General features: G+C 49.8%; 1 protein-coding gene across 3 annotated transcripts in view; it reads left to right on the plus strand.

Moving 5' to 3' along the window:
* ARHGAP35 (Rho GTPase activating protein 35) overlaps positions 1-20,557 on the plus strand; it is a 170,761-nt gene extending 150,204 nt beyond the window's left edge. For 2 of the 3 annotated variants that reach the window (XM_069089103.1, XM_069089104.1), the window contains exons 4-7: positions 861-938; positions 4,696-4,827; positions 9,974-10,079; positions 16,202-20,557. In XM_069089103.1, the coding sequence (XP_068945204.1) occupies positions 861-938; positions 4,696-4,827; positions 9,974-10,079; positions 16,202-16,559 (674 nt within the window). In that variant the 3' untranslated portion in view covers positions 16,560-20,557. Of the gene's footprint in view, positions 1-860; positions 939-4,695; positions 4,828-9,973; positions 10,080-10,875; positions 12,752-16,201 lie in introns of those variants that run through there. The other variant, XM_069089105.1, reaches the window with a different exon arrangement.
* The last annotated feature ends 3,575 nt before the right edge of the window (positions 20,558-24,132 follow it).

Here is a 24,132-nt window from a genome sequence, read left to right on the forward strand (position 1 = left end):
AATTGCATAGTGAACTAAGTGAAGAACATGAGGGCTGACAGCATTTGGATTTAAAGTACCCAGCATTCATTACCCACCCAGTACAAGGTAGATCTTTTGTAGTCAGGCCCAGCACCTTGTGCTGTCCTCTAGGCTGGTCCATTAACCCTGTTTTCTCTGGGGTGAAACCAATCTCTGAAACTAGGCCTGTCCCATGAGCAATTAAAAGCTTTTAAGCCAAGTAGTTGATGACTTCTGCTGTGGTCTACAAGTGGTCTGTGCTTGAGATCCCACCTGCCATCAGTCTGGTTGGGGGAGGGGGCACAGTGTACCAGAGCGAGCAAGCTAGCCGCTTTTATCCTGCCTGATGCAGGCCTTGCAGTGATCACTGAAATGAGACATTTGTCTCTTGTAGACTGTAGATTGACTTCAGGGTCTGAGCCTCCCAGCAGCAGCTGAGCTTTTCTCTGAGCAGTGGCAGCAACGCTAGATGGTCTTGTGCATTAGCAGCTTGAAGGAGAAAAGGGTGTGGGAGTTTTTCATCAGCCAGGTGCTTCAACCTCTCAAAGGACAACAATCTGAGACCACGTGAACTTGAATTTCCACCTATGGTTTTCCCTGTGATTTGAGAAAGTTGCTTTAAATCTCTACAGTAGCTCACGTCTGTCTACTTAGTGCTTGAAGGTTTACAAGGTTCTTTCCCCACAACAACATGGTGAAGTAGTTAGTGCAGGAATTATCCCTCTTTTACAGAGGAGGAAACTGAGGCAGAAGCCAGTATTTGCCCATGGTCAGAACAGCCTAACAAGGATATACACTGCTGTGCAGGTAGCACCAAACTGCTGGAATGCCAAAGTAATTGATTGACTTTCTCCCCTCAGGGTTGAGTACTGAAGGCATCTACAGAGTGAGTGGAAATAAATCGGAGATGGAGAGCCTCCAGAGACAGTTTGATCAAGGTAAGATCAAGGTTTATAGATTCATGGCAACATAAAGCTAAAGATGGCCTAGCTGGGGGCTGGTGCACAAGGGCAGGGCCTAGGGCCAGGGGCTGCCCCAACAGTGGCACCCCCTGAGCCCAGATCCTCCTACCATGACAGTGGTGGAGTGTGCTCTAGCTCCTGGACCAAGCAGGCCAGCAAAGGTGATGCTCCAGGAGGAGCTCGTGAGCTGAAGGCATGTTGTGCACTCAGTGTACATCCTCAAGGACTCTGGCTTGGACCCACAGGCCCAGACAAGCCCGTTTTCACCAAGCACATCAACAGTGTCCATCTGATGGAGAAACAGTCATATGTTCACTGTGTGAACCTTAAAAATTTCTGGTGGCTGGATTGGAATTTTACACAGAACTGGGATCCCCTCCAGTCTGGGGTCTGCAGGGCTGTCCAGAAGTGTTGGCCGAGCCCACGTCACATTAACATGACCGAGAGTGTCAGAAGCACCAAGTACATCTTAGCCGTGCTGCGAGGGGAAAGACAACAGATAGGGCAAGCCAGGGAGCCCCTCTGCTCCAGTCTCTGGGCCTTAGAGCCCCTGACAGGGCCTGGTTTTATGGAGGGAGCCCTGCAAACAGGCCATCATTACTCTGCATGCCCAGAAACACCCACCATGTGTGTCAGCATGGGAACCCCACTTCTCTTCTCTCCTGTCTCTTGATTCTAAACCCTTTACAATTTGACTTCTCATTGACACTGCCCTCCAAAGCTACGGAGGATTCTTCCTGACCTCTCCAAAGCCCTGGGTGCTGCTGATCAGCCTCTTCTGCATAGACATTCTTGTCTTTGCAGGTTTTGGTGACACCGCTCTCTGATGGTTTTCTTCCTACCTATCCTTGAGGCTCTTTGACTGGGTCTTTATTCAAGTTGTGCCCACTAAACATGGGCATCCCTAAAGACTCTCTCCTGAAGGCTCCTGTTCTCCCTTTGTGCTGTCTCACTGAGTGATTTCATCAGGTTGTATAGATTCAAGTGCCATTTCTATGTAGGTAGGTGATTTTCAGATCTAAACATCCACCCCAGTCTCTCCTGAGCTGCAGTCTGGCATTACCCAGGGCCTTTTGGATGTCTCCAACTCAACCTGCTCTCCCCAATCTTCCCTCCTCCCCACTTTCTCTATTCCCTCCTTCCAGTCCCCAGCCTCACTGCCACAGGGTAACCACACATATCCAGTCTGTTGTCACATTCTGTTGTATCTGTCTTCCCAGCATCTCTTGATGATGCCACCTCCTCACCTCTGCTTGCCCAGCTGGCTCCCCCACCCCCACCCCCACCCCGCAGGCCTGGACTATTGCAACAGCTGCGGGTGGGTCACCAACAATAAGTCCCTCCTCCATCAATCACCAGTGATTTTCCTAAAGCTTGGGTCTGATCACATCACCCCCTACTCAGTACAGTTCTCTTATATGACCTTTGAAGCCCTTCACAGGCTGGTGCCTCCTACCTTCCAGTCTTCTTATACCTTATTCCCTATCCTGCTTCACTGACCCTCCTGCTGTTCCTCCCACATGACATCCAACTCCTGGCTTTTTCAAGACTTAACTTAAATCCCACCTTTTGCAAGTGGCTGTCTGTCATTCCCACCGCCACCCCAAGCCTTCCCTTGGACATGGGCTTCCAGTAAGGCTTTTTATGACTTGGGCAGACACAGGTACTTGCATGCTGTCTCCTTGAAGGTAGAAACTGGTTTTTGATGTTTGTCATCATCATTGTTTGGTGGGTTTTTTGCCTTTCTTTGTATAACCAATGTTTAGTCCAGTCCCTGGTCCATGGTGACTAATAAATGTTTGCTGTTGGCTGACTGGCCACGTGCCAGCATGGTGCCAGGCTCTGGGGGTGCGGGTACAGACAGTGAGACAGTGCCTGCTTGTGAGGAACTTCTCTGGCAGTGGGGGTGAAAACACCGCACGTGAGTGTAAACGGAGCAGGGGGGGGCACAAAGTTGTTGGCAGAGGGCTTGAGCAGTTGAGAAAAACAGGCAGGCCTTCATGTGGAAGATGGTGTTTGAGCTGTGTCTTAGAGCAAAACAGAGGCCTAGGGAGGGGAGCTGGAGTGCGCAAGCAGAAGTGGGCCACACTGGCACCAAGAGCCTTCCTTGCCGAGCCAGCTGTCCCTCTCTCCGGTCTGAGACGTGAGTCCTCCTTACAGCTCCTCCTCCCAGACTGTCCTGGCTGTGCTCATCTCTCTCTCTGCCTCAGGTCAGGCCTTGCTGTCCATCCAGATGTGCTGCTGGAGCACTGCCGCACTCTTCATAGGTGCTGAGTTGTTCACGGCAGGAGCTGTCCCGGCCCTGCTGCTCACATTGCTCCTCCCACACCCAGCACACCTCAGTTTCCCCTCGTCTACCTCGCTCCATTGGCCCATGCTTCTGGTACCTTCCTTTGCCGGACCTGCTTCCTCATCTCTTGGACTCAGCTTTGAGGACTCTTCTCTCCCCGACTAATCCCATATGGTCCCAAGGCACCAACGAGATGGGTGGGGTCCTTGTTAACTAGGTGGGAGAGTTGGGCTGTCCTTTGATGTGAGCTAGGGTCTAAACAGCTGCTGGATGGGACAGATCACACTGTGGTTTTTCCCTCCACCCCCCAGAAAAAGCCTTGAAGGCAAATTTGTCACAAAAATGGTATGACTTGTTACATGTGGATAAGATTTAGGCTGTGAGCTTTTGGGGGGTTTTCCCATGCTAGTTAATTGACAACCATCTTTGAATCACTGGCCCACTGACACGAGTCAAGATGGAAGGTGTTCACTTGTGGTGACCTCAGGGCCCAAGGATGATGTGAAAAGCCCTTGGTGCCTTGGATCAGAAGACCTGGGTTGGAGTTTAGCAGGATCTGTGGATCTGCCATCCACAAAACTGGCCTTTCCCTTGGGCTCCTACATTCTTTCTCCCATTTTTGAGGATCCCCAATGCCTGGCATGCATTCCCACCTTTCCTCCAGCCTCCCAGCTGCTGGTGCCCTCCCTTCCAAACTGCCTCAGCCTTAATGAGTGAACATTTCTGAAGCACAACTGCTGGGGTGACAGGACCTGCCCTCAGAGAGTTCACCTTCTGCTGAAGGATGTGTCTGCTTCCCATCACATGAGCACAGTTGCGCAAATCTTCACTCACAGCGTTGCCACTGAGGATGTGCCGTGTTCATGATGTTGGTCTTCTTAGTGGTGCCAAGGACTGGGGCCCAGTCCCACCTGGACCCCCGGGCTGGTGGTGCTGAGCAGGCAGGCCCCTTGTCCCTGTGTGCTGGCAGCAGGGCCAGGCTGGGCGGTGCTCTTGTCCAAGACGCCGGGCCACCTCAGCAGGGGGCTGGGGAGGTGATGGCTGTCTGGCCTGCCCGAGACATGTGTCTTCCTCTTCCGGGCCTTCCCTCAAATCCATGGTGTTTGTTCTTTGACAGGTGCTTGTCTTTACTCTTGGATGGAGGGTCCTCCCAAGTAGAGACTGTTTCCTCCTTTCCCTTGTTTCCCAGCATCTCGCCCTGCACCTGACACAGAGCAGGCATTGTAGCCAGTACTTGTAGATGGATCAGTTGGTGCGCTCTTGGCGGGGAGCGGGATCAGCTCACACTTTGCCTGTGTCCTCATGGTCTGAAGTCTAGAGCATGAGGGGCCTTTCCTCGGTGACTACAGAACCTGTCCCATTCCTCTCAACCTTTGTCCCAGCACCTCAGCACAAGGTTGGTGTTTGCACATCTGTTAAGTTGATCCTGCTATTTCTTTGCAGACCACAACCTGGACCTAGCTGAAAAGGACTTCACCGTGAACACTGTGGCAGGTGCCATGAAGAGCTTCTTTTCTGAGCTGCCAGACCCCCTGGTGCCCTACAGCATGCAGAATGACCTGGTAGAGGCCCACAGTGAGTACAGAGGGGGCCCACGGGGAGGACTGGGCCTGGCCTTGGTTCTGGGCCCTGTGTGTCTTGTCACCTCCTGGAAGATGTTGGGACAAGGCAGTTCCTCTTCCCAAGGTGTCTTTCATGTCCCAGATGTGAGCCTGGCAGAGTCTCCCCTGTTGGTACAGCTTCAGTCCTCCATGGTGTGCCCTTCTGAGGGGCATAAGGACAAGGTCCTTCCTCACAGGTCAGAAGGCTTTACCTGCATTCCTGGATCAGATGCTGTGAGACTGTGAGTCAGGCGACTCCACGCTTTGATTTTCATGTCCCTCCTCTGACCTAGGGCCTATGCTCCAGGGCTGATCTCTCATGGCCAATCACTGAGTGCTTAGACTGCAGTCAGAACGGGACCAGTGAGCCCACAGCAGCGACCATCCCCTGAGGATTTGGTGAATCTGATGGGTCCTCATAGTCTGAATCCTCATAAGCATGGAGGTTTCTCCCACTGAGGTTGTTAACAAGCCATCCATGCTGCCTGTCCTGGGAAATTCTTACCTACACCCCTAAGAGTTTGTCAGGAGACCAAGAAAAGGGTTTATTTGTATCAAGCTAACATTAACCAAGCCCGCTCCTAGTCACTTCCAAGCTTAGATCTCCTCCTCCTAACTCATCACTCCCCACTATGGCCAAGCTTGAGCTCTTAACCTTGGGACAACTTGGGACGATGGAAGGTAGACTCTGTGGTTGGACTGTGGCTGCAGAGGGACTTTGAGAGACTGTCAGGCTTCACTCCCTCACTTTGCAGGTGACAAAACTCCTGACCCAAGGTGGGACAGCAAACATGATGTGGCCAAAACTCGGACCTGATCACCAGACCTAAAAAGGGCATTGGAATCCTAGCAGGATTTCCCCAGTGCTCAGCACTCCCCAGGATCAGAACACGAATGATGAAGCTGGCAAGGCTGGGTTTGGTGTGACCTTCGAGAGGGCCCTAGACTGAGAGGGAGCTAAGGCTATGTGAGGCTGGGCGACTAAACTGGGGCTGTCTGTTGAGGTTTTCCTGATTCCCAAGTCCAGCCCTCTGCCCACCACCACACTGAACTCCTAAGTGACACTCAGAGTCCCTTCCCTCTCTGAGAGTCTGTCTATGAGGAAGCTAGGCTGCAGCAGGGAAACAGGCCTACAGAGGGAGAGGGGCTTTCCCAATGTAAGATGGGTATGAGCAGCCTGGATTCAGATTCAGGTCTTCTGGGGCTAAGTAAGGCTTGGAGCAAGATACTTAATGAACCTTTTTGGGCATCCATGAGGTTAAAGGGCAGGGGAATTAATGGGGATGTTTGGACAACTGATGACCAGGAGTCTGCTAGAGAGAGGGAGATGGAGGAAGGGAATCCAGAGGTGCCATGAGGCTGGAGCGGGCACAGGCTCTTACCTGGAGGGGCTGCTGTTTCTTTGAGAGCCTCACTCCCCTAAACACAGCTGTGTTTACCCCGGCTCTGGTGCTTCCAGATAGACCTGAGCTGAGCTTGTGTCTGCAAGGGCTGCACCATGATTTCATTAAGGAAGCCTGAAGCTGCACATGTGGGCCTCACGTTTTCCAAAACAACTTCCCCATCTGTTTAGACTGAAGCCATTTCAAAGGGAAGGCCACAGGAAGAGAATGCTCAAAGTCCACCACCCTGTGTCTGCAGGAGCAGCTGGCATTTCCTAGGTTGTACAGGCGCTGTCTTCAGAGTCACCTGCCGGGAGGTTCCCCTCCCAGAAGAAGGGGCTCGCCTGCCTCAGCGAGGCCTCCGCAGCCAGTGGCTTTGCAAGCTGGGGTTCGGATCCGTTTCTCAGATTCCACGGCCAGGGCTCTCTCCATTATGTCCTGTTGTTGTCTCTTTCTCACTGAGAAAGAAAGAAGGCAGTTAGTGACTCGCTGTTATTGAGGCATAGATTTTGAACTTTCCTACTTCATTATATCCTGCTCAGATGGTAATCCGCATGTAGCACTTAGTATGTGCCAGGCTAAATGCTGGAGATACCACAAAGGGCAAAAACTGCCACCCCCACTTCCAGGTAGCTCCGAGTCTGGTGTGGAGACAGCGTCCAGATGCCTGTGCGTGCAGCACTGCTCCTGTCTCTCAGGAGGCAGTCTGGGCTGTCTGCAGAGCACGAGGAGTTGAGCTCCGATTTGTGAGCCCAGGCTGGCCTTCCCAGCGTCTTCTCCTAACACTCACACTATACAGATAGACTTCACCCCTATGGTGGGTGAAAGATGAAATGACTGAGAACGCAAAGATTTGAGCTTCTAAGCATTTCGATTTATTAAGTAATGCATGCCAAATGCCCAAGAAACCAGGATTAGGCCCCTTCCTCAGCCTAGGGCTGGACCCCAGATATAGGAGGAGACAGACTTACACGTTAAAAACAACTAATCAAGTAAGATCAATTAACTAGAAAAAAACAATTAGCCAGGATACAAAATTAGGCAGTCCAATTTCTGATTGGAGAAAAGATTAAGTATTTCATAAATTGAGAGGGGGAAGAGGGAATGGGTACAGTTCCTGAATTCAGAAAATGAAGTGTCCCCCTCCCCCCAGGTTTCTGTAAACAAACAAAGGAACATGGAAACAATAACTGATTGACCAGCATGTGAGAAGACTCCCTGCCTCAATCTTTGGGTCTGACCAGGTTTCTGGTTAGCATAACCAGTTTTCTCACAGAATAGAAATTGGACTAGACCCATCATTGAATAGAAAGGAAACTGAGTGGACTCAGAGTGGACTCACAAGGTGGAGTCAGTGGGATTTGCTGAATTCCCACAGCTTGCCACTTGCTGGCCTTATTCCCTTAATTTTCTCACCCATGAACATATTTCCCAGGTCATTCAAGTCAAGACTCACTGTTCCCTGCCCATGGATTCTCATGCCTGACCTAGAGTAAGCGCTTAAGAAATGCTCAAATCCTATCTTTGCACAAAGCAGTGTCTCCTCTAAATGAACAATTCTTCACTTTGCCCACAACCTCCCATTTTACAGAGGAGAAAACTGAGGCTTAGAAAGGTTAGCTGTTTGACTGAACGCATGACTTTGAAGTGGCAGAGCCAGAACTTGGACCTCACTGCCCAGGAGCCACTAGGACAGGGAAGGAAAGTGGGAATGCTTCCCCAGGTGAAAAGGTTTGGCAAGAAAGGGGTGGGGGAGCTAGCGAGTTCTCCTTCCCTTCATTAGATGACTGCTACACCATCAGGACAGTGTAGAAAGCTTCTTGTTCACATCTGGGCTGAGCTAGACCACTTCTTGGGTCCTTTCCAATGTCCGAGTCTCTTCTCATCTTTAGTCAGTGTATCCAACCAGCGTTCGACTCTTCTTCTCTGTTCCTGACAACCAGCAGGTCGTGGAGCTAAATTCTCTTCTCTTTTTCCTCTCCTCCCTTCCCATGTGCACTCTGCCTAGTAGCCAGAGGAACTTAGGATCCCAGATTTGGAGCTAGGTTTAGAAAGTGTTGGTGATAATACAGCATGCTTTTCCTGGGTGTTTGCAGACTGTAGGAGTAAGAGCCAGTTTTTAGAACTGAAAAGGTGACTTTAAATCAGCCCCAGATCTGGGGACCACAAAGGGTTAGAATTAATGTCAGAGCTGGATGGGACCTTATACCATTGAACCTGAGTGATGGGCAGACCTTAGAGATGAGCAGCAGTGTTGAAAGGGATGTTAGAAAAAGAGATTTGTCGATGGGATAGAATAGCTAGTCCACCTGCCTCACTTTTTAGTATGAGTAAATTCAGCCAAACCTACCTTGCCTAAAGTCACATAGTAGTTGGCAGAATTGAGATGGGAACCCAGGTGTTCTGACTCCCACCTAAGTGCTTGTTAACCACCATTACTGCTTAGTTAATTCTTCTTCCCTTATTAAAAAGTAAATTACCCAAAAAGCCAAAATCTAAATAAATAGAGAATAGAAGCTAAATAGATGAAATACAAAATGGTCATAAGGCTGGATATTTGAGAAGTGCCAGGGGTTGTCTGAACAAGCCCAGCCCCACCCCTTCCTTTCTTAGCCTACATAGCTCTCAGTTGTACCCACTGAGCCATATTCCAGAAGAGTGAATAAAAGGGGCCAGACTTTTTTATGTACTCTCTAGGAATTCCTTTGTAGTTATCAACCACACTACCAAGGAGCATTGTGTCTGTTCCATGTTTCTCTCTCAGAGTCAGCTGGGATACCTAATCCTGTCCTGTGGTTTGTTCCTTCTGTGGAGATTGTGCTGATGTTTATAGTGTCTGTAATATTCACAGCACTGACAGCGACTGTAAATATGCCGGCATAATTCTCAATCACAACATATAACAGACTCTCCATAGAGAAGACAGAAGCAGAACAATTATTCAGATACCAGAAAATTGAATCCCAAAACCAAAAAACCAAATCCATCATAGCAACGTAGAAGTTAATACACCACAACACAGCAGAGAGCCACACTATTCTTTAGCCTTCCCACAAACGAACACTCCCAAACCTAGCTGTCTCCCTGGGTGCATCCTCTCCTCCCTCCAGCTCTAACTACTCTCACTCCAAGTTTCCTGTGGGCTCTGCTCTACCCTTCAGCAAACTCTTCCCACCACAGGCTCCATGTGATTACATTCAACCTATTAGAGGTCAGGGAAGTTCTCCAAATTCCCTTAGGTCTATTAAGGGTCAGGGAAGATCTTCAAATTACCATTGCCATTATACATGTGGACCAGAATTTCTTCATCTAGTCACAAAGACAGTGCGATCTCTGCCTTGGGATGCATGTCTCCAAGGCAACATGGTGATGGAAGAAGGCTTTTCTTTGTAGTAGAACTCCTGAATAGTTCATTCTTGTACAGCTGTGGCCAGCAAGCCCCAGCAGCAGACAGTGCCAGCTTTCACAGTGCTCTCGGGCACAGGAAGGAGCAAAGCCAGCCCCTTGTGTCTATCTCATGATGAGGTAGGTGGCATTTGAGGGGGGACCCTCTGATTGCCTATATTAGAGCAAAAACCCAGCAGCTGACATTCTTTCTGAACAGGTCTAGCGAAGCTCCGTCTCCACATTGTTACCTGCCCTTGTGTTTACACAATCCCCACGTCTTAGTGCAGAGCAGGGCTTGGCAGGCCTGTTATCAATAACATTGCTTCCCCTTGGTTCCTTTTGCTTTGGCAGAAATCAACGACCGGGAACAGAAGTTACATGCCCTGAAGGAGGTGCTAAAGAAGTTCCCTAAGGAGAACCATGAAGTCTTCAAATATGTCATCTCTCACCTAAACAAGTACGTTGGCGGGCTCTCCATCCAGCTCTTCCCCACTCAGTGTGTTTTGTACAAAGCATTCTTTCTGTAGTTCTTGAAAATATTTCAGTCAGGAGCCGCTGAAGACCTTGGAATGGAAGGGTTTTCTAGGTAAAGTGACTCCCCTTGGTCACAGAGAGTAAGTGTTGGGCCCGGGACACAGTTCCTGCAGCTCCTGATCCCTGAGACCAACACACTTTATGTTATATGATGCCTGGCTCCCAGGCAATTTCAGTTTATCAGAAAAAGAATTCTAATCTCAGGCTGGGGGTGAAGGTATGCTCTGTGTCTCAGTGGTCAAGAGCTGACTTTGCCCAGTGGTGAGAGCTCTGCCTGCCTTCATGATCAATTAGAGAATACCTCTGTGATTCAGACTGGGGCTCTCCCATGGTCAGGCTTTCCTGGCCCAGCTAGCTTCTCCTGATAGACGTCAGTCCTGACCTGCGAGGCTGAGTGGACAGAATGCCAGCTGTCCACCAAAGTGCAGGTAGGTTATGGACTCAGCCTCAGAGTGTGTGCAGATTCCCCCTTGCCTGAAGGTTTGAAAATGATACCTGGATGTTGTGAGGGAGATGACAGGGTAGATTGTCACCAGTGTCAGAGTTAGAAGGGACCCTCTTCTGATGAGGAATCCTTTCCATAACCCACCCAACAAGTGATGGTTCAGAGGTAACTTGAAGATGCCTCCAGGTGGAGAACTCAGCGGGCCACTAGGCATTCTGTACCCCTGTGGTCAGCCTGGATGGCTTCTCCACAAAACTCACCCATTGTTCTCTAGGGCCAAGCAGCATAAGTCTGAGTTCTCTTCCCGGGACCAGCCTGCAGATCCTTGAAGTGCCTGTGCCCCCTGAGTTTTTTCTTCTTCAGGCCAACATGCTCCGTTTTTCCTCATCCCTCATAAGGCATCCTCTCTAGGATCTCGGCCATTCTTTTGGCTGACCTCCAGCTGCTCAGCGGCTTATCCATAACCTTCCTGAAACAGCCAAAGAACTGTACATGCTTCTCCACATCTGTGCTCTTGGCAGGGCACAGTACAGCCGCACTGTAATGGCACCTGGCCTGAACACTTGATGACTCAGTACAGCCAGAGATCCTGGTCCTGTGGCTGAATCACTTCCTGCTGCCTCCCTGAGCTTGTAGTCCATTCAGACCTCCGGATCTTTTCAAACACCTGTCTAGCCATGGTTCCCACCACCGACTTCCTATAAAGTTGATTTTTTTAATCCAGGTAGAAGATAATACATTTATATCTGTTAGATTTCGTCACCTGCAGTTTGGCCTGAGAGTGTGACTATTAAGTGGCTTGGAAGTCCTGGCCTGTCCCTCCTGGTTTTGTGTCATACGTATTTAACAACCATATCATCTGTGTTTTCATCTAAGTCATTGAGAGTATTAAACAGAACAAAGCCAAGTGGGATATTGGAACCATGCAGAAGTCCTCTTTTGTCCAACTAGTCAGCGAGTGCTGCCTCTCCCTAACTCGGGCTCACTGCCCCCTTGTCCAGAAGGCTCCCAGGAGAGGTTCTGTCGCCCTCCCTGACAGGTCAGCCTGGTATGGCCTGTGCTTGATGAAACCCTGCCAGGAGCTTGGAGTGGTCTCCACTCCGTTTTCTGCATGGTCCCTCTGCAGCCCTTCTCTAGAACACCCTAGAGTATCTCAAGGCCTTGAAGCCAACTTCAGTTGCTGATTCCATTCTGTTATCAAGACAGCCTTTATCCTCCACTAGTCTTTCTGTACTTCTCCCATGCTCTGTGATCTTTGAAGACCACAGACCATGGCCACTGTTATAGTCCCCTGGGTTTCAAAGGATTTCCAGGACCTTGATTTTGTGTGGCCTCATCCCAAGCAGGCGGAAGGCAGTCAGTGAGCTCACCCTCTTCAGAATCATTCCACTGTCTTTGGAATCTCTTTGTGAGAGCTTTCCATTTTTCCTTGGCCGACATCCCTGGCATTTTAGGTCATGGAATCCTACCCATCCTTTCTCTTACTCCAGGGGTGGGGAAACTGTGACCTCAAGGCCACACATGGCCCTCTAGGTCCTTAAGTGTAGCCCTTTGACTGAATCCAGACTTCACAGAACAAATCCCCTTAATAAGACTTATTAATCCTTAATAAATTAGTCCTTAATAAAAGGATTTGTTCTGTAAAACTGGGACTCAGTCAAAAGGCTGCACCCAAGGATAAGACTTACTCCTTTGAAATCTTAGTTTCTAAAATTTGGGGTACCATTCAGTCTTTGACCATCTCTTTCTGCATTACAAATTGATCATTCCTCCCTCTTCCATCATTTCTGCATCAGCAGCCCATTCCTCCTTGTTAATGAGAGTCAGGTCTAAAGTTCCTATTACCTTGGTGGTTCCTTGTGAAGGATCAGATGACCCCCAGGCCAAGTCAAAAAGCTGTGAACCATGTGTGCCCCCTGCCAGACTTCTTTCTTGGTGCTCCTCCTCTAGGACTTTTTTCTGTCCTCTCGTGGGATCTGCACACTCTCCTGACACAGAAACTGGCTCTTGGGGGTGGCCAGGTAGCACAGTGAGTAAGAGCACCGGCCCCAGAGTGGGGATGACCTGGGATCGAACCTGGACTCAGACACTTAGCACCCACCCAGAAACACCTGACCGTGTAACCTTGAGCAAGTTATTTAACCCCAATTGCTTTAAAAAAAAAAAAAAAGAAACTGGCTCTTGCTCTGCTTGTGTTTGGGCATCTCCTCCCCAGCCCCCTTGGAGGCTCCTTCCCTGAGCCAGTGTGGGTCCTGCCCCTGAGGCTGTGATACTGAAGGCACCCACCACCTGCTTTGCTTCAGGGTCTCATTCATCTGGTGTATGGATGGCCGAGGTCATAGGCTTTCCCGCTGCCTCATTCATTTCTGTGACTCTCCCTGCATGTGGCTGCTGTCTCAGCAGCCAGCGTGGTGTGGATGGTGAGTGGCCCTTCCTCTTGACTCAGGTTTGGAATATTCTAAGCAGATCTATCCATGTTAGTCTTTGTGAGCACGTCCCAGCGCTGGCCTGCTCATCTCTCCTTGTACTTCAAGCTGTAGTCCATAAAGATGTGATTTTTGAGAGACTGGCCTTTTGCCAACCAGGTGGAGCAGTGGACAGAGCCCTGGACCAGAGTCAAGATGGCGCAAGCCGAAACCCATTCTCTGCCTTTGTCTGCCTCGGTCTTCTCATCTGCATAAAGGGGCTGACAGCACCCACATCTTGGGGCTGCTATGTGAATCAAATGAACTGGTGTTTGCCAAGCTCTTTGCAAACCTGGAAGCACTGCATAATGTTGTTGTCAATGTTTTTACCATTCCTAAATCTGCCTTTCTTTTCTGCAGCCTTTGCTTTCAGCCAGTAGCACTTGGCTGAAAATAGCCCATACGGTTTCCAGTCTGTTGTCCAGGATTTCTTGATTCTGTATAATGCTTTCTGGGTTCATTCTGAAAGAGGGGAAAGGGAACATGAACTTAGTAAGTGCTTCCCAGGTGCCAGGCTGTTTACCATGCTAAATGAGTTACAAATATCATGTCATTGGATCCTTACAACCACCCTGGGAGGTAGGTGCTGTTATTATCCCCAGTTTATAGTTGAGAAAACAGAGGCAGACAGTAGTAAGTGACTTACCCAGGTTCACCTAGATAGTAAGTGTCTGAGGTTGAATTTGAACTCATGTCTTCCTACCCATGTGAATTACTGTATCAGCAAGCACTCCAGAATACCCGGGATGGCTGCTAGCACAGGTTCTTTGATCTACTTTTCTAAAGGAAGCAACTCAAAAGGGGTTAACAATTACATATATAGATATATATCCATATCTGTCTATCTGTGTGTATATATGTATACACACACACACACACACATACACATCATTCACTTAGTTCAGGGGGAAAATTCAGCACCCAGAACTTCACAAAATACAAACAGAAATTACAAGCAGGCAAAAAATACAGAGAAAATAACAGTTCAGCAGCCCAACAGACAAGGCTTCTAGCTGTCTGACCATAGCATATAAACAGTGTTAGTCACCAATGAGAGAAGCACCAACATCTGTGTTTCCAAAGCCCGGGGTGGGGGGCCCTCAGTGGCTGCCCAGAGTCTCATCTGGCCAAATCACACAACTCTTCCCGTAAGTGAGCCTCAAATCAAAACCTCACCTCCAGGGTCAGAAGACAATCTCAGCCGTCATGACCCACTGCCTATTTCCAAGTAGCAGAAGGTGTGGGCCTTCCTGAAAAACAAGCCTCCCCAAGCAAGCTTCTCCTGTTGGGCTCCCAGTGAGGCCCATTCTGGTTGGGAAGATCTTCAAGCTCCCCTTCCCATCACGGTTACCACAAGCATTTCTGCTGCCTGTCCAACTGGACGTCTTCAAGGTGTTCCCTGTTACCTCTTGGACGTGCCCTGCTCCGGGAGACCAACACACAGCCTCTTGTCATTTTCAGAAGAGCCGCTCTGGCAGGATGAGCGGCTGCTCCATTCCTAGGGGGCCCTGCTCCCAACTCTTTGGGAAGAGTCTTGTCAGTTAGCTGCAGGTTTTCAGGGGCCCTTCTTGTCATCTTCTTCCACATTTCAGCCCCTCCCTCTGTACCCATCAGAATTCTCCTTACTCTTCAGGTCCCTTTTTCTTTTTTAAATTTTACTTTTAAACCCTTATTAGGTTTTTTAAAAGGAAAGTTTCATTCCCTCAGATAATCTAGAGATTAACACAAAGGTGTTTCTTCAGCAGCTCTCTTTACCATCTGAGTCCACACTTTTACTAGCAATAACAGCTACTTGGTCGTGGCCAGAAGTCAGACATTGGACACTGTGCAGATCCCCTCAGTATTCCCCTTTTTCTTCACACTTGCTGGAATCAGGGTGCTTGTGAGTAGCCATGTGTGACTCTCCTAGAGCACTGTCAGGGCCCAGCTCCCTCAAACAGCCCAAATTTCTGGTGGCTGCTTAAGATTGTGGTCACGTTCCTTGTGCAGTCACATACATGAGCCCTGTCTCGTCAGCTTCATGCTCACCATCCTGGCTCCAGAAAAGGAGATGGAGGTTCCCAAGTGTCCAGCATGTGAACCTGGGGCAGAGGTTGGTTTAGACTCCAGGGCTGGTTCTCCAGGACGGTGAATATTTGTCAACACTCTTTGGGGTTCCTCAGCACAACAGCAGAGTTCAGAGCTCATTGGAGTTTAGGAGACTTTGCACCAGAGCCAAGAGAACAGGTGGTAGCAGCATCAACACAAGATAGACACGGTGGGAGCATCCTTCTTTCCATTTCACAGATGAGGAAACTCAGCCTTTGAGCTGTGGTGACTTCCCTGTTGATGATCACCCAGCCAGACCCACACCCGGGCCTTCTCTGCCCCCTGTCCTCTTCCTCCAGTGCCCACATTACCAGGCCATGTGCATGGGTTCTGTTTCTGCCCCATCCCTCACTAAGTGAGAGCCATCAGGTGCTGCCAAGAAGCAGCTCCATGGGCTGTAGGGGAGCAGTAAGATGTGACATCCCCCTGGGAATTGATTGCCTTCCCCATGGACTGTGTGGTCTCTCTGGACAGTCCCTCTGTCAGCCCCCTCAACATGACCAATATCTGCTCTTGGCTGTCCCTAGGGGCTATGTCTCACCTCTTCCCGCCCTTTTACACTGAAGCCTGCAGATAGCCCAGAGAGGGGTGGGAAAGCAGCAGAAATGCTTGCCCCTCAGGGCACCAGCCCTCCACCTAGCCAGGCTCTCTGTGGGCTTCTGAAGCCTACTCTGGCTGGGCTCTCCCCATGTCCTGTTTTCCATAGAAGCTTGGAGCTCCTTGACCCCCCCCCCCCCCCCCCCCCCCCCAGGGCACACTGGGAGGCAGCATAGTCTCTCCCCCCCACCCTTTCCATCTATGCCCGGCCCTCGAGGCTGCAGTGCGCTCTTTTCACTTCTCTGTGAAGGAAGATGAATCCAGCGTGGACCTCCCCTCTCCCCCCAGGCCGGGGCTTTCTCCACCTCCTCCCGCTGCCTTCCTGACCTAGGACAGACAGTGAGGACTGGCTTTCCCCTGGGCTGAGGAATGGCTCCCTTTTTCCCTTCCACTAAGTGTTGCGTTTTGTCACCAGCCAGAATCCTGACCACAGCTTTGTGTCCTTTGCAGGGTCAGTCATAACAACAAGGTGAATCTCATGACAAGTGAAAACTTGTCCATCTGCTTCTGGCCCACGCTGATGAGACCGGACTTCAGCACCATGGACGCCCTCACGGCCACACGGACCTATCAGACAATCATTGAACTCTTCATCCAGCAGTGCCCCTTCTTTTTCTACAATCGGCCCATTGGCGAGCCTGCCGGGGCCACGCCTGGTTCCCCCTCCTCAGTGGCTCCCACCATCCCCTTCCTCACATCCACGCCTGTCCTGAGTCAGCCGTCCCCTCCCCAGTCGCCTCCTCCCACTCCTCAGTCCCCACTGCAGCCACCGCTCCCGCCCCAGCTTCAGGCAGAGCACACTCTGTGAAGAGCTGACTGCCAAGGGACAGTGGATCTGGGCTTCTCTCTGGGGTGCAGGAGAGTTAGGCAGGAGCAGAACCAGGGCCCAGCCTCCAGGGAGGGTGGGGCCCTTTCTCCCCTCTCCCCATCTTGTCGACCTCAGCTGGTATGGCAGCGTGCTGGTCAGGAGCCAGTTGAGACACCTGTGCAGGGGGCTGCACTGACCTTTGACACCACGCTTATTCCCTTTGGCTCAGAGGGAACCAACCCCCAGCAGTGGTCAGTGTTGATCAGCTATCTGCAGGCCAGTTCCTGGGGTACTCAGCCTGCCCGCTTGTATAGAACTGTCTGGGCTTGTCCCTGGGCAAAGCCCAAGACTCCCTGAGGACACTTCCTTTCACCCTCTTTTTTCTCCCCCAAGCCCATGTTCATCTCCCCACCGTAAATAAGTATGGTCTTGCTGGAATACCTGGGTTCTGACGGCCAGAGCTCAGCCGGTCTGGACAATGGGCAGGAATCTTTGTGCCTGGGCAGAGAGAAAAGGCCACGCAAATTTTTTTGACTTCGCTGGTTCCCTAGTCTGTTGACAGTAAACCACCTTTGGAACAAAGAACACTGGAAAATAATTTTAAAAAACACCAGGGAAAAAAACAAGAAAGAGAGCTGAGCTTTTGGCTCTCCCGGAGGCAGACAGGTGCACACTGGCTCAAGCAGGCTGGCAGCAAGGGGCGGTTCCCTAGGAGCATGGAGACTACGGGGGCTGCTTCCTTGGGCCCCAAAGCCCTGGCACCCTCTCCAGAAGAGATTTCGGTGCCAAGCACTTAACCAGGAAGAGCCACGAAGCCCTGTCACACCTGTTAGATGTGGGCTTTCCTTTTCCCTTGGGAGCATCGCACGTGGTTCCTGAGACATGGCGCGTGCACGTGTGTGTGTGTGTGCAAGCAAGCGTGTGTGCATGTGCAGATGTCCAGGGGAGGAGCCCCAGGCATACTTGGCTTTGGGTTTTAAGGTTTTTTGTTGGAAAGGTTTTCTTTGCAGGTGCTGGGTCAGTGCTTCAGTGACTGAGACCCTGGTCTGGAAGGAGGCAGGGAAGGGTCCATTTGGGCAGTGAGACTTCTCTGATTCTCTGTTCCCAGGATTAGTCCTTTGGACATCACAAACACTATACTAGAGATGGACTGCTTTCAGCCCGACCCCTGGAGTGTGGGGTCCACTCCCCACCCATTTCCCTGAAAGGTAGCACCAAGGTACCACACTACTCCATCTGGCTGCTGCTTCCTGCACCAGCCATAACACTAATGACCCTGGTGCCAGCCAGGGGACCTAGACACCCAAGCCCACTATGGTCTTGTGTCCAGCAAAGCATCTAGGGGGTCGGGATACCATGTAGCACACCTACCCTACTCTTGAGCCTGTGCGGCCTTCTGGGGTGCCTTGAGCATGCTAGCCCTGTTTGAAAAGTACCTGCCCCCAGCCTCTTCCTAGCCCTTTCTGGAAAGTCAAAGGATGGATGCCTGTCACAACCACCCCCTACACCCTGCTAGGCTGCTATGTGTATCCATCTGCCCCCACCCCTCTGTCTTTGGATCTGGTCCCTACAAGCCCTCCAGCCGGCCTCTAGCAACCCTCCTTCCTCAGCAACGTCAATGTGAACTAGGCAGTCTGGTACTGGCGAGGGGCAGGGCAGGGAAAGGGACAGCTGCCCAATCCTTGTGTTCTTCTTTGCACTTTATGAAGCCAGGACCTGTGGAGCCACTTGAGCAGGAGGGGGCTGGGGGTAGGGTCCTCCTATGTGAATTCATCCCTGGGTAAGCTGCATTAACAGCCCACCTATGGCACTGGGTGCTTGAAGGAAGCAGCATTTCCTTGGTTCTGTAGCCTTGTTCCATAAGAAAATGGATGCACCCAAACCTGTATGTGCATTCCTGTCAATGTTGGAGGGTGGTTTGTCTTTGGGGAGAGCCTCCGCCTCTCTGTCCCGTGCCCCCACAGTTCTGCGCAGCAGGTGGAGGTCCCTGCTTTGTCACATCCCCTTGCCCTCCGTGGGAGGAGGGAAACTGTGCCACTCTTGTGTGTTATCTCTGTGCCTTCATCTGCTGCTCCTGAAAAACTTGTCTTTGGCACCTTTGGCCTAAGGTTACTGCAGTGGGCCAGCTTCTCTCTGGGCTTGGAGGTGTAGCAGTCAGGGAGAGGGTAGATGAGGAGGGACCACCACCAGAAAGAGACAGGGGCCAGAGCCCACCCCCACACACACACGTGTGTTCCTCCTAGAGTCAGTCAGAATTGTGGTTCTTTCCATTCCCTTCCCTCCAGCCCCAGCCAGTTCACATTGTACCATCCATCCCGGGAGGGCAAGACTGTTCACCTGAGATCTGTCACCAAAAAAGTCTGCAGATGCATATTTCCATTGGTGCCACTTAACTTTCCACAGATAGCCTTGGGAGATGAGGTAAGACCAGTCATTGTGTGTCCATCTCTATCCTTCCTTGTTCAGGCAAATAGAGCCATGTTTTTTGGTCTGACTCGAGGAGGGCTTCGTTCCCAACATCTGTCTAAAGTGAGGGGGTGGGGACAGAGAAGGGAAGGCTGAACAGCCTGCCCCCCCAGAGCCTCAAGCAGCATCCCCTTCCCCCGACTCACTGTCTTGGCAGCAGCATCAACCTTGAGAAAAGAATCCAAACAAAACCGATACAAGTAGACATGGGACTGAATCTTCTCAGAACTAAAAACAATTTGCCCCGGCACAAAGGAGAGGCTTTGGAGAACTGTGAAAAGACAAAACAAGTAGGTTCCCCCCCCCACACCTCCAGACAACCAAGGCTGATCCCGGGGAAGATTCAGGATTGAAGGTCCAGCTGCTGGCTACCAGCACAGGGCCTTCCATCTGGCCGGGGAGGGCAGCCATACCTATGAACTCCCTGCCATACCCAACCCTCCCGACGGCCAGGGCAGGCTATGCCAAGCATGATGACCCCCATTTTACAAATGAGGAAATAAGCCTTGGGGAAGTTGTGGGGCTTTCCCAAGGTCCAACAACTTCCTGGCAATAGGTCCAGGGCTAGAACGCTGGGCTGACTAAAGTGTCTGCTTTTTTCACTACCTAGAATCAGACTAATAGAGCTGTAAGGTACCTTAGAGACTGTCTAGGCCAACTCCCCTGTGCAGATAGGGAAACTGAGGCCCAGTGAAGTTACAGAGCTTGCCTAAGTTGTGCGTGCATGGCACTTAGCGTCCAGCAGTGGATGTAGTGACCTGACGCTCCCCCCCCCCCCAACACACACACACACACACACACACCCCTCCATTCCCTGTGGAAGTTTGGCTTGAGCAACTTAACAGTCACTTCGCTCTTATCACATGTTGGCATGGTTCTTATTAACTAACTAGACTGGTTTGTGCACTTTTCCCTTCCCTCAGATTTTTGGGTTCTGTCATCCAGACCCTTGCCTATCTTTAATGGAGGCCAAGATGGAGATGCTTTCACTCTGGGGGGGGGGGGCGGTGCAAGACCCTGAGCTAGAAGAAGCCTTCAAATGCCCAGCTCTCCAGGAGGGTTCTAGGGCCAGGGGTCTCCATCATTTGCAAGCTTTTCATTACTTGTTAGGTTCTTTAAGCAGAAGAAGCTTTGTAGAGATGGGCACTTCCCCAAATGTAAGTCCAGAACACCCTTCAAAATCATGTCTGAAAAGAGGGTGAAGGTGGGAGGAGATGGCATTCTGCATCTTGGTGGTTGAGGGTCTTCCCTTCTGGTGCTTCTTACCATTCTTTTCTTGAGCTGAAGCCATCTTTTCTTTTTGTCCCCTTTTTAATCACATCCGTGCTACTTGTACCCCAAGGTCCCAGGTGTGATCACTGCTCCCCCCAACCCCTTCATATTGGGCAAAGATGTTTTCCATTCAATGTAGTCAAGACGGCCTAAGTTATTGTTTTCCGTAAAGAAAAGAAAATCTTCAAACTTCCCTGTGTACATTAAAAAAAATTTGTCTCAAGATTGTATGGGAATAAAACTTGTTTGAACCTTTGGAATAGTGCTGCCGCCAACTTATTTTTCTGGTACTAGTATTTTTCACATGTTAAATGATCTTTATATGTGTCAAATTAACACATTTTGAGTTTTCACAAGAAAACAAAAGCATACTAAATGGTATTAAAATGTGTTAGTCCAGCTGTGTGCCCAGAATTCAGTGTCTCAGCAAACATGGAGAACTGTATGTAAAGACAAGTATCCCGGTTATTTCTTTGTATTGTTAGGGATGTTACCCAGTACAACCCTTAGTTAGTGGTGTTAGGAATGTTTGCTGCTCCCTACCCCCCAAAGAAGTTTTTTACACCATGTTGGGTTTTTTTTTTTCAGACCTAAAAAGCAATTAGTGCATGGTCAGCTATATACGCTCTGCAACCGAAACATCTCCAGCTGAGGGATTTTTTTTTCCAGTTCTGTTTTTTTATTTGTTTTTAAATCATGTATTTGCTACAAAGTATTGTACTTGTCTCAATGGGAATGGTGTAAAAACTGAACAGGCCTTATGTGATATGTATCATAGTTAATAAATGAATCTTGTAAAAAATGAAACCAGAAAAAAAAGTTGCAAGCTGCCTGGGGCACCGGCTATCCTCCCCCCTCCCACCCAGAAGCCCAGTTAATGCAGGACCTTTCTGTTTGGGGTCCAGGAATTCTCACTCAATGTCAGGTGACAGAAGGGGTGGGATTTAGGTTCTGTGGGTCTGTACTAGTACACCACTGGAAAAACTCCATCCTCCCTACAATGTTTTGCAACATGTACCTATGGTACTAAGATCCCTGGGCCAATCCCATGGAGAGGTGTATGCTTGATGTACCTGAGAGGGAACAGGTGATATGTGCATTTTGCACTGTGGAGCTGCTTAGGGCATGGAGAGCCATCTCTGTCTGGACAGCAAGGATCCGACCATACAAGGTGCTGAGCTCACCATTGACCTAGAAGGCTCGTGTTCCTGCTAGGTGCCAGATACTGTATGGGGATACAGAGAATGGCAAAAAAAATGGTCTCTGCTCTCAAGGGGCTTACAGTCTAATGGAGAAGACATGTAGACTATGTCCAGGCAAGATATATACAGGATAAATTGGAAATAACAAAGTCAAGGTGTATTGGAGAAATGTTGCCACCCATTTGAGCTGGGCTCTGAAGTCACCCTAATAAGCTATCAGATGTTTGCCATGGGGCTGCATGCAGGCAGGAAGATGGTGGTCAGTCTTAATCCAAAAACAAGATTCCCCTTCTCTGTTGCTGACCAGGGGGGAAGAGATGCTGCATTCATACACCTTCATTTCATCCCTCTGCCCCGTTGCCTCTTCAGGTTGGACCAGAGCAATTGCTGGGGGATTGAGCTGACAAGCTCTGGAAACCAACTGTTCTAGTCTAACACAAAAAGTCCGGTTGTCTCCACGCCCCACTTCTGGAACAGGATAGCAAGCTTTCCTGAAAGCCGGCTGCTTTACTGGGAAAGGCCAAAATGATCCCACTTATACCTACTGTTTGGTTTTGTTTAAACCTGGCCTAATTTTGAAAAATGATAATATGTTTATGCTTAATTTCATTGGCCCAGTCCTATAATCACTCTTCAATAAGGCTAGGCTGCACAGACCCAGGGGGTAGGGTGGGCAAATTTGAGCTCAGGACTGGAGGGTGGGGGGGGTTCCCTCTTCAGTGGGAGTTTTTAAAGATCTCTCCAGAGGGAGAGCAGAGAAGACAGAAAGAAGTGGTAATCTTCCCAGAACACATGAAGCAGGGCTTATTTGGTAGACACAATAAAAAATGAAACTAACCCCGTTCTCAGGGAGCATTTGGAGGGTGGGGTGGAGAACCAAGTCATGCACAAATGAATTAGTAGAATATCTATAAAAAGCAATTTTGAGGAAGGTACCAATAATAGGCGGCGGGGGGGGGGGCGGGTCAGGGAAGGCACCACCAGGGGCCTGCACCTGAGCTCAGTTTTGAAGCAAGTTAGGGATTCAGCGAAGTTTAGGCCTTGGGAACTGTGCATGCAAGGACAGAGGAAGGGAGATGATGATGGAGAGTGATGCTAAAGCCAAGTGAAGAAAGATGCAGCATCAATGGGAGTTTGTGTTTTATGCTACAAGAAATAAAAGATTCTTTGGGGGGATCCCAGCCTGTCCTTTGCCGACTCAATCTGCCACTCTGCTCCATGCCCTCCCAAAGATGCTTCACAAGGGCCACTCAGCATTCCAGGAGCCTTCTTGGAGTTTATCTGACCTTTTGTCAATGCCAAATCCTCTCACCAGGTGACTGGCCAGCACACCTTTATCTCATCGTGTGGTACAATGACTCCTCCTTTGTAACATGTAGAAGCCTACTGTGCATTCTCACTCTATCCCTCTCCATTCCCTTCTGGGTTGCTTGTAATTCGAATTCCTTGACAGGGTGGTCTTTCCTGGGGTATTATAGTTGTAGAAAATAGAGGCCCCAACTCAGAACTATGAAGACATCATTCCAAGTTCCATGTCAAACACATAGTGGGCAGGTCACTTCTCCGTGCCCTGAGCAACTAAGGGCATAAGTTAGATGGGTTGTGTGATAAAGAAAGTTTCCACACTAAGAGTTCCCTATGCTAACTAAATCTCAGGACTGGAAAGACAACCAAAAAGTCACTATTCTATAACAGTCACAAGAGCCGACATGTGAAATACATCATCTCCTATGGTCCTCGCCACAACCCTGTAAAGTCCCTGACCCAAAACAGCTCCCTCTTTGTTCCCCCACAGTAGTGTCCAATAGGTCTTGGGGAGATGGCTACAGATTTATAAAGAGACAACTCAAAAGCTCTGTGAATGCAGAAATGAGTAGCTTCCCCTCACCACCAGCATCCTTAAATGCTTCAAGAGATCAGACTCTAAATCTCTGACCCTAAGAATCTAAAGGCTTGGAGATCTGATGGGGCTGAGACGCCATGATGGCATCTGGGTCCTGGAGCTCCAGAAAGGAGGCACTTCCTGCAGTCTTGTTTCTGCCCACAGGGTGGCAGGGCTGTCCCATTGCCCAGGATCTCCTGTGTTGAGAGAACTCAGACATCATCTAATGCCACCCACACCCAAGGAGAAATGGGGATCGAAGGGGCAGACCTCATGATGAAATCTGATGGACAGGTGACACCTTGATTCCATCCCCTCTCAGCTTCAACAAGCTGCTCCCACAATCATTCCCTCTCCCTCTCTTTTTTTCCTTTTCTCCTTCTTTTACTTCCTCTCTCCCTTTCCTCCTTCCTCGCCCCAACCTTTTTCTCTGCCTCCTCTATCTTCCCTCCTTCTCCTACAGTCACTTCCTTCCCTGCTGTCTATAAATACAACCAAGGCTCTAAAACAAAAACAAAACCTTCCCTTGTTCCTATCCCCTGGTCAGGTTATCCATCACCCTCTATTTCTGCTCTGAAGCTGTCTCCTCTCCGTAGTCTTCCCTTACTCTTTTCTCCTTCACTTCTCCACCCTTTGTGAATCTGGCTTCAGACCTTATCATCGAACTGAAACTTAGCACTGCAAAGTTAACAATGAAGTCTAAATCCTATGGGACCTTAGAGGTCAACCTAGTCCAAACCTCTCTTTTGCA

Source organism: Petaurus breviceps, unplaced genomic scaffold (assembly GCF_028583685.1).
Source record: "Petaurus breviceps papuanus isolate PSGF00001 unplaced genomic scaffold, PetGlider_PUasm1.0 185, whole genome shotgun sequence".
Lineage (NCBI taxonomy): Eukaryota > Metazoa > Chordata > Mammalia > Diprotodontia > Petauridae > Petaurus > Petaurus breviceps.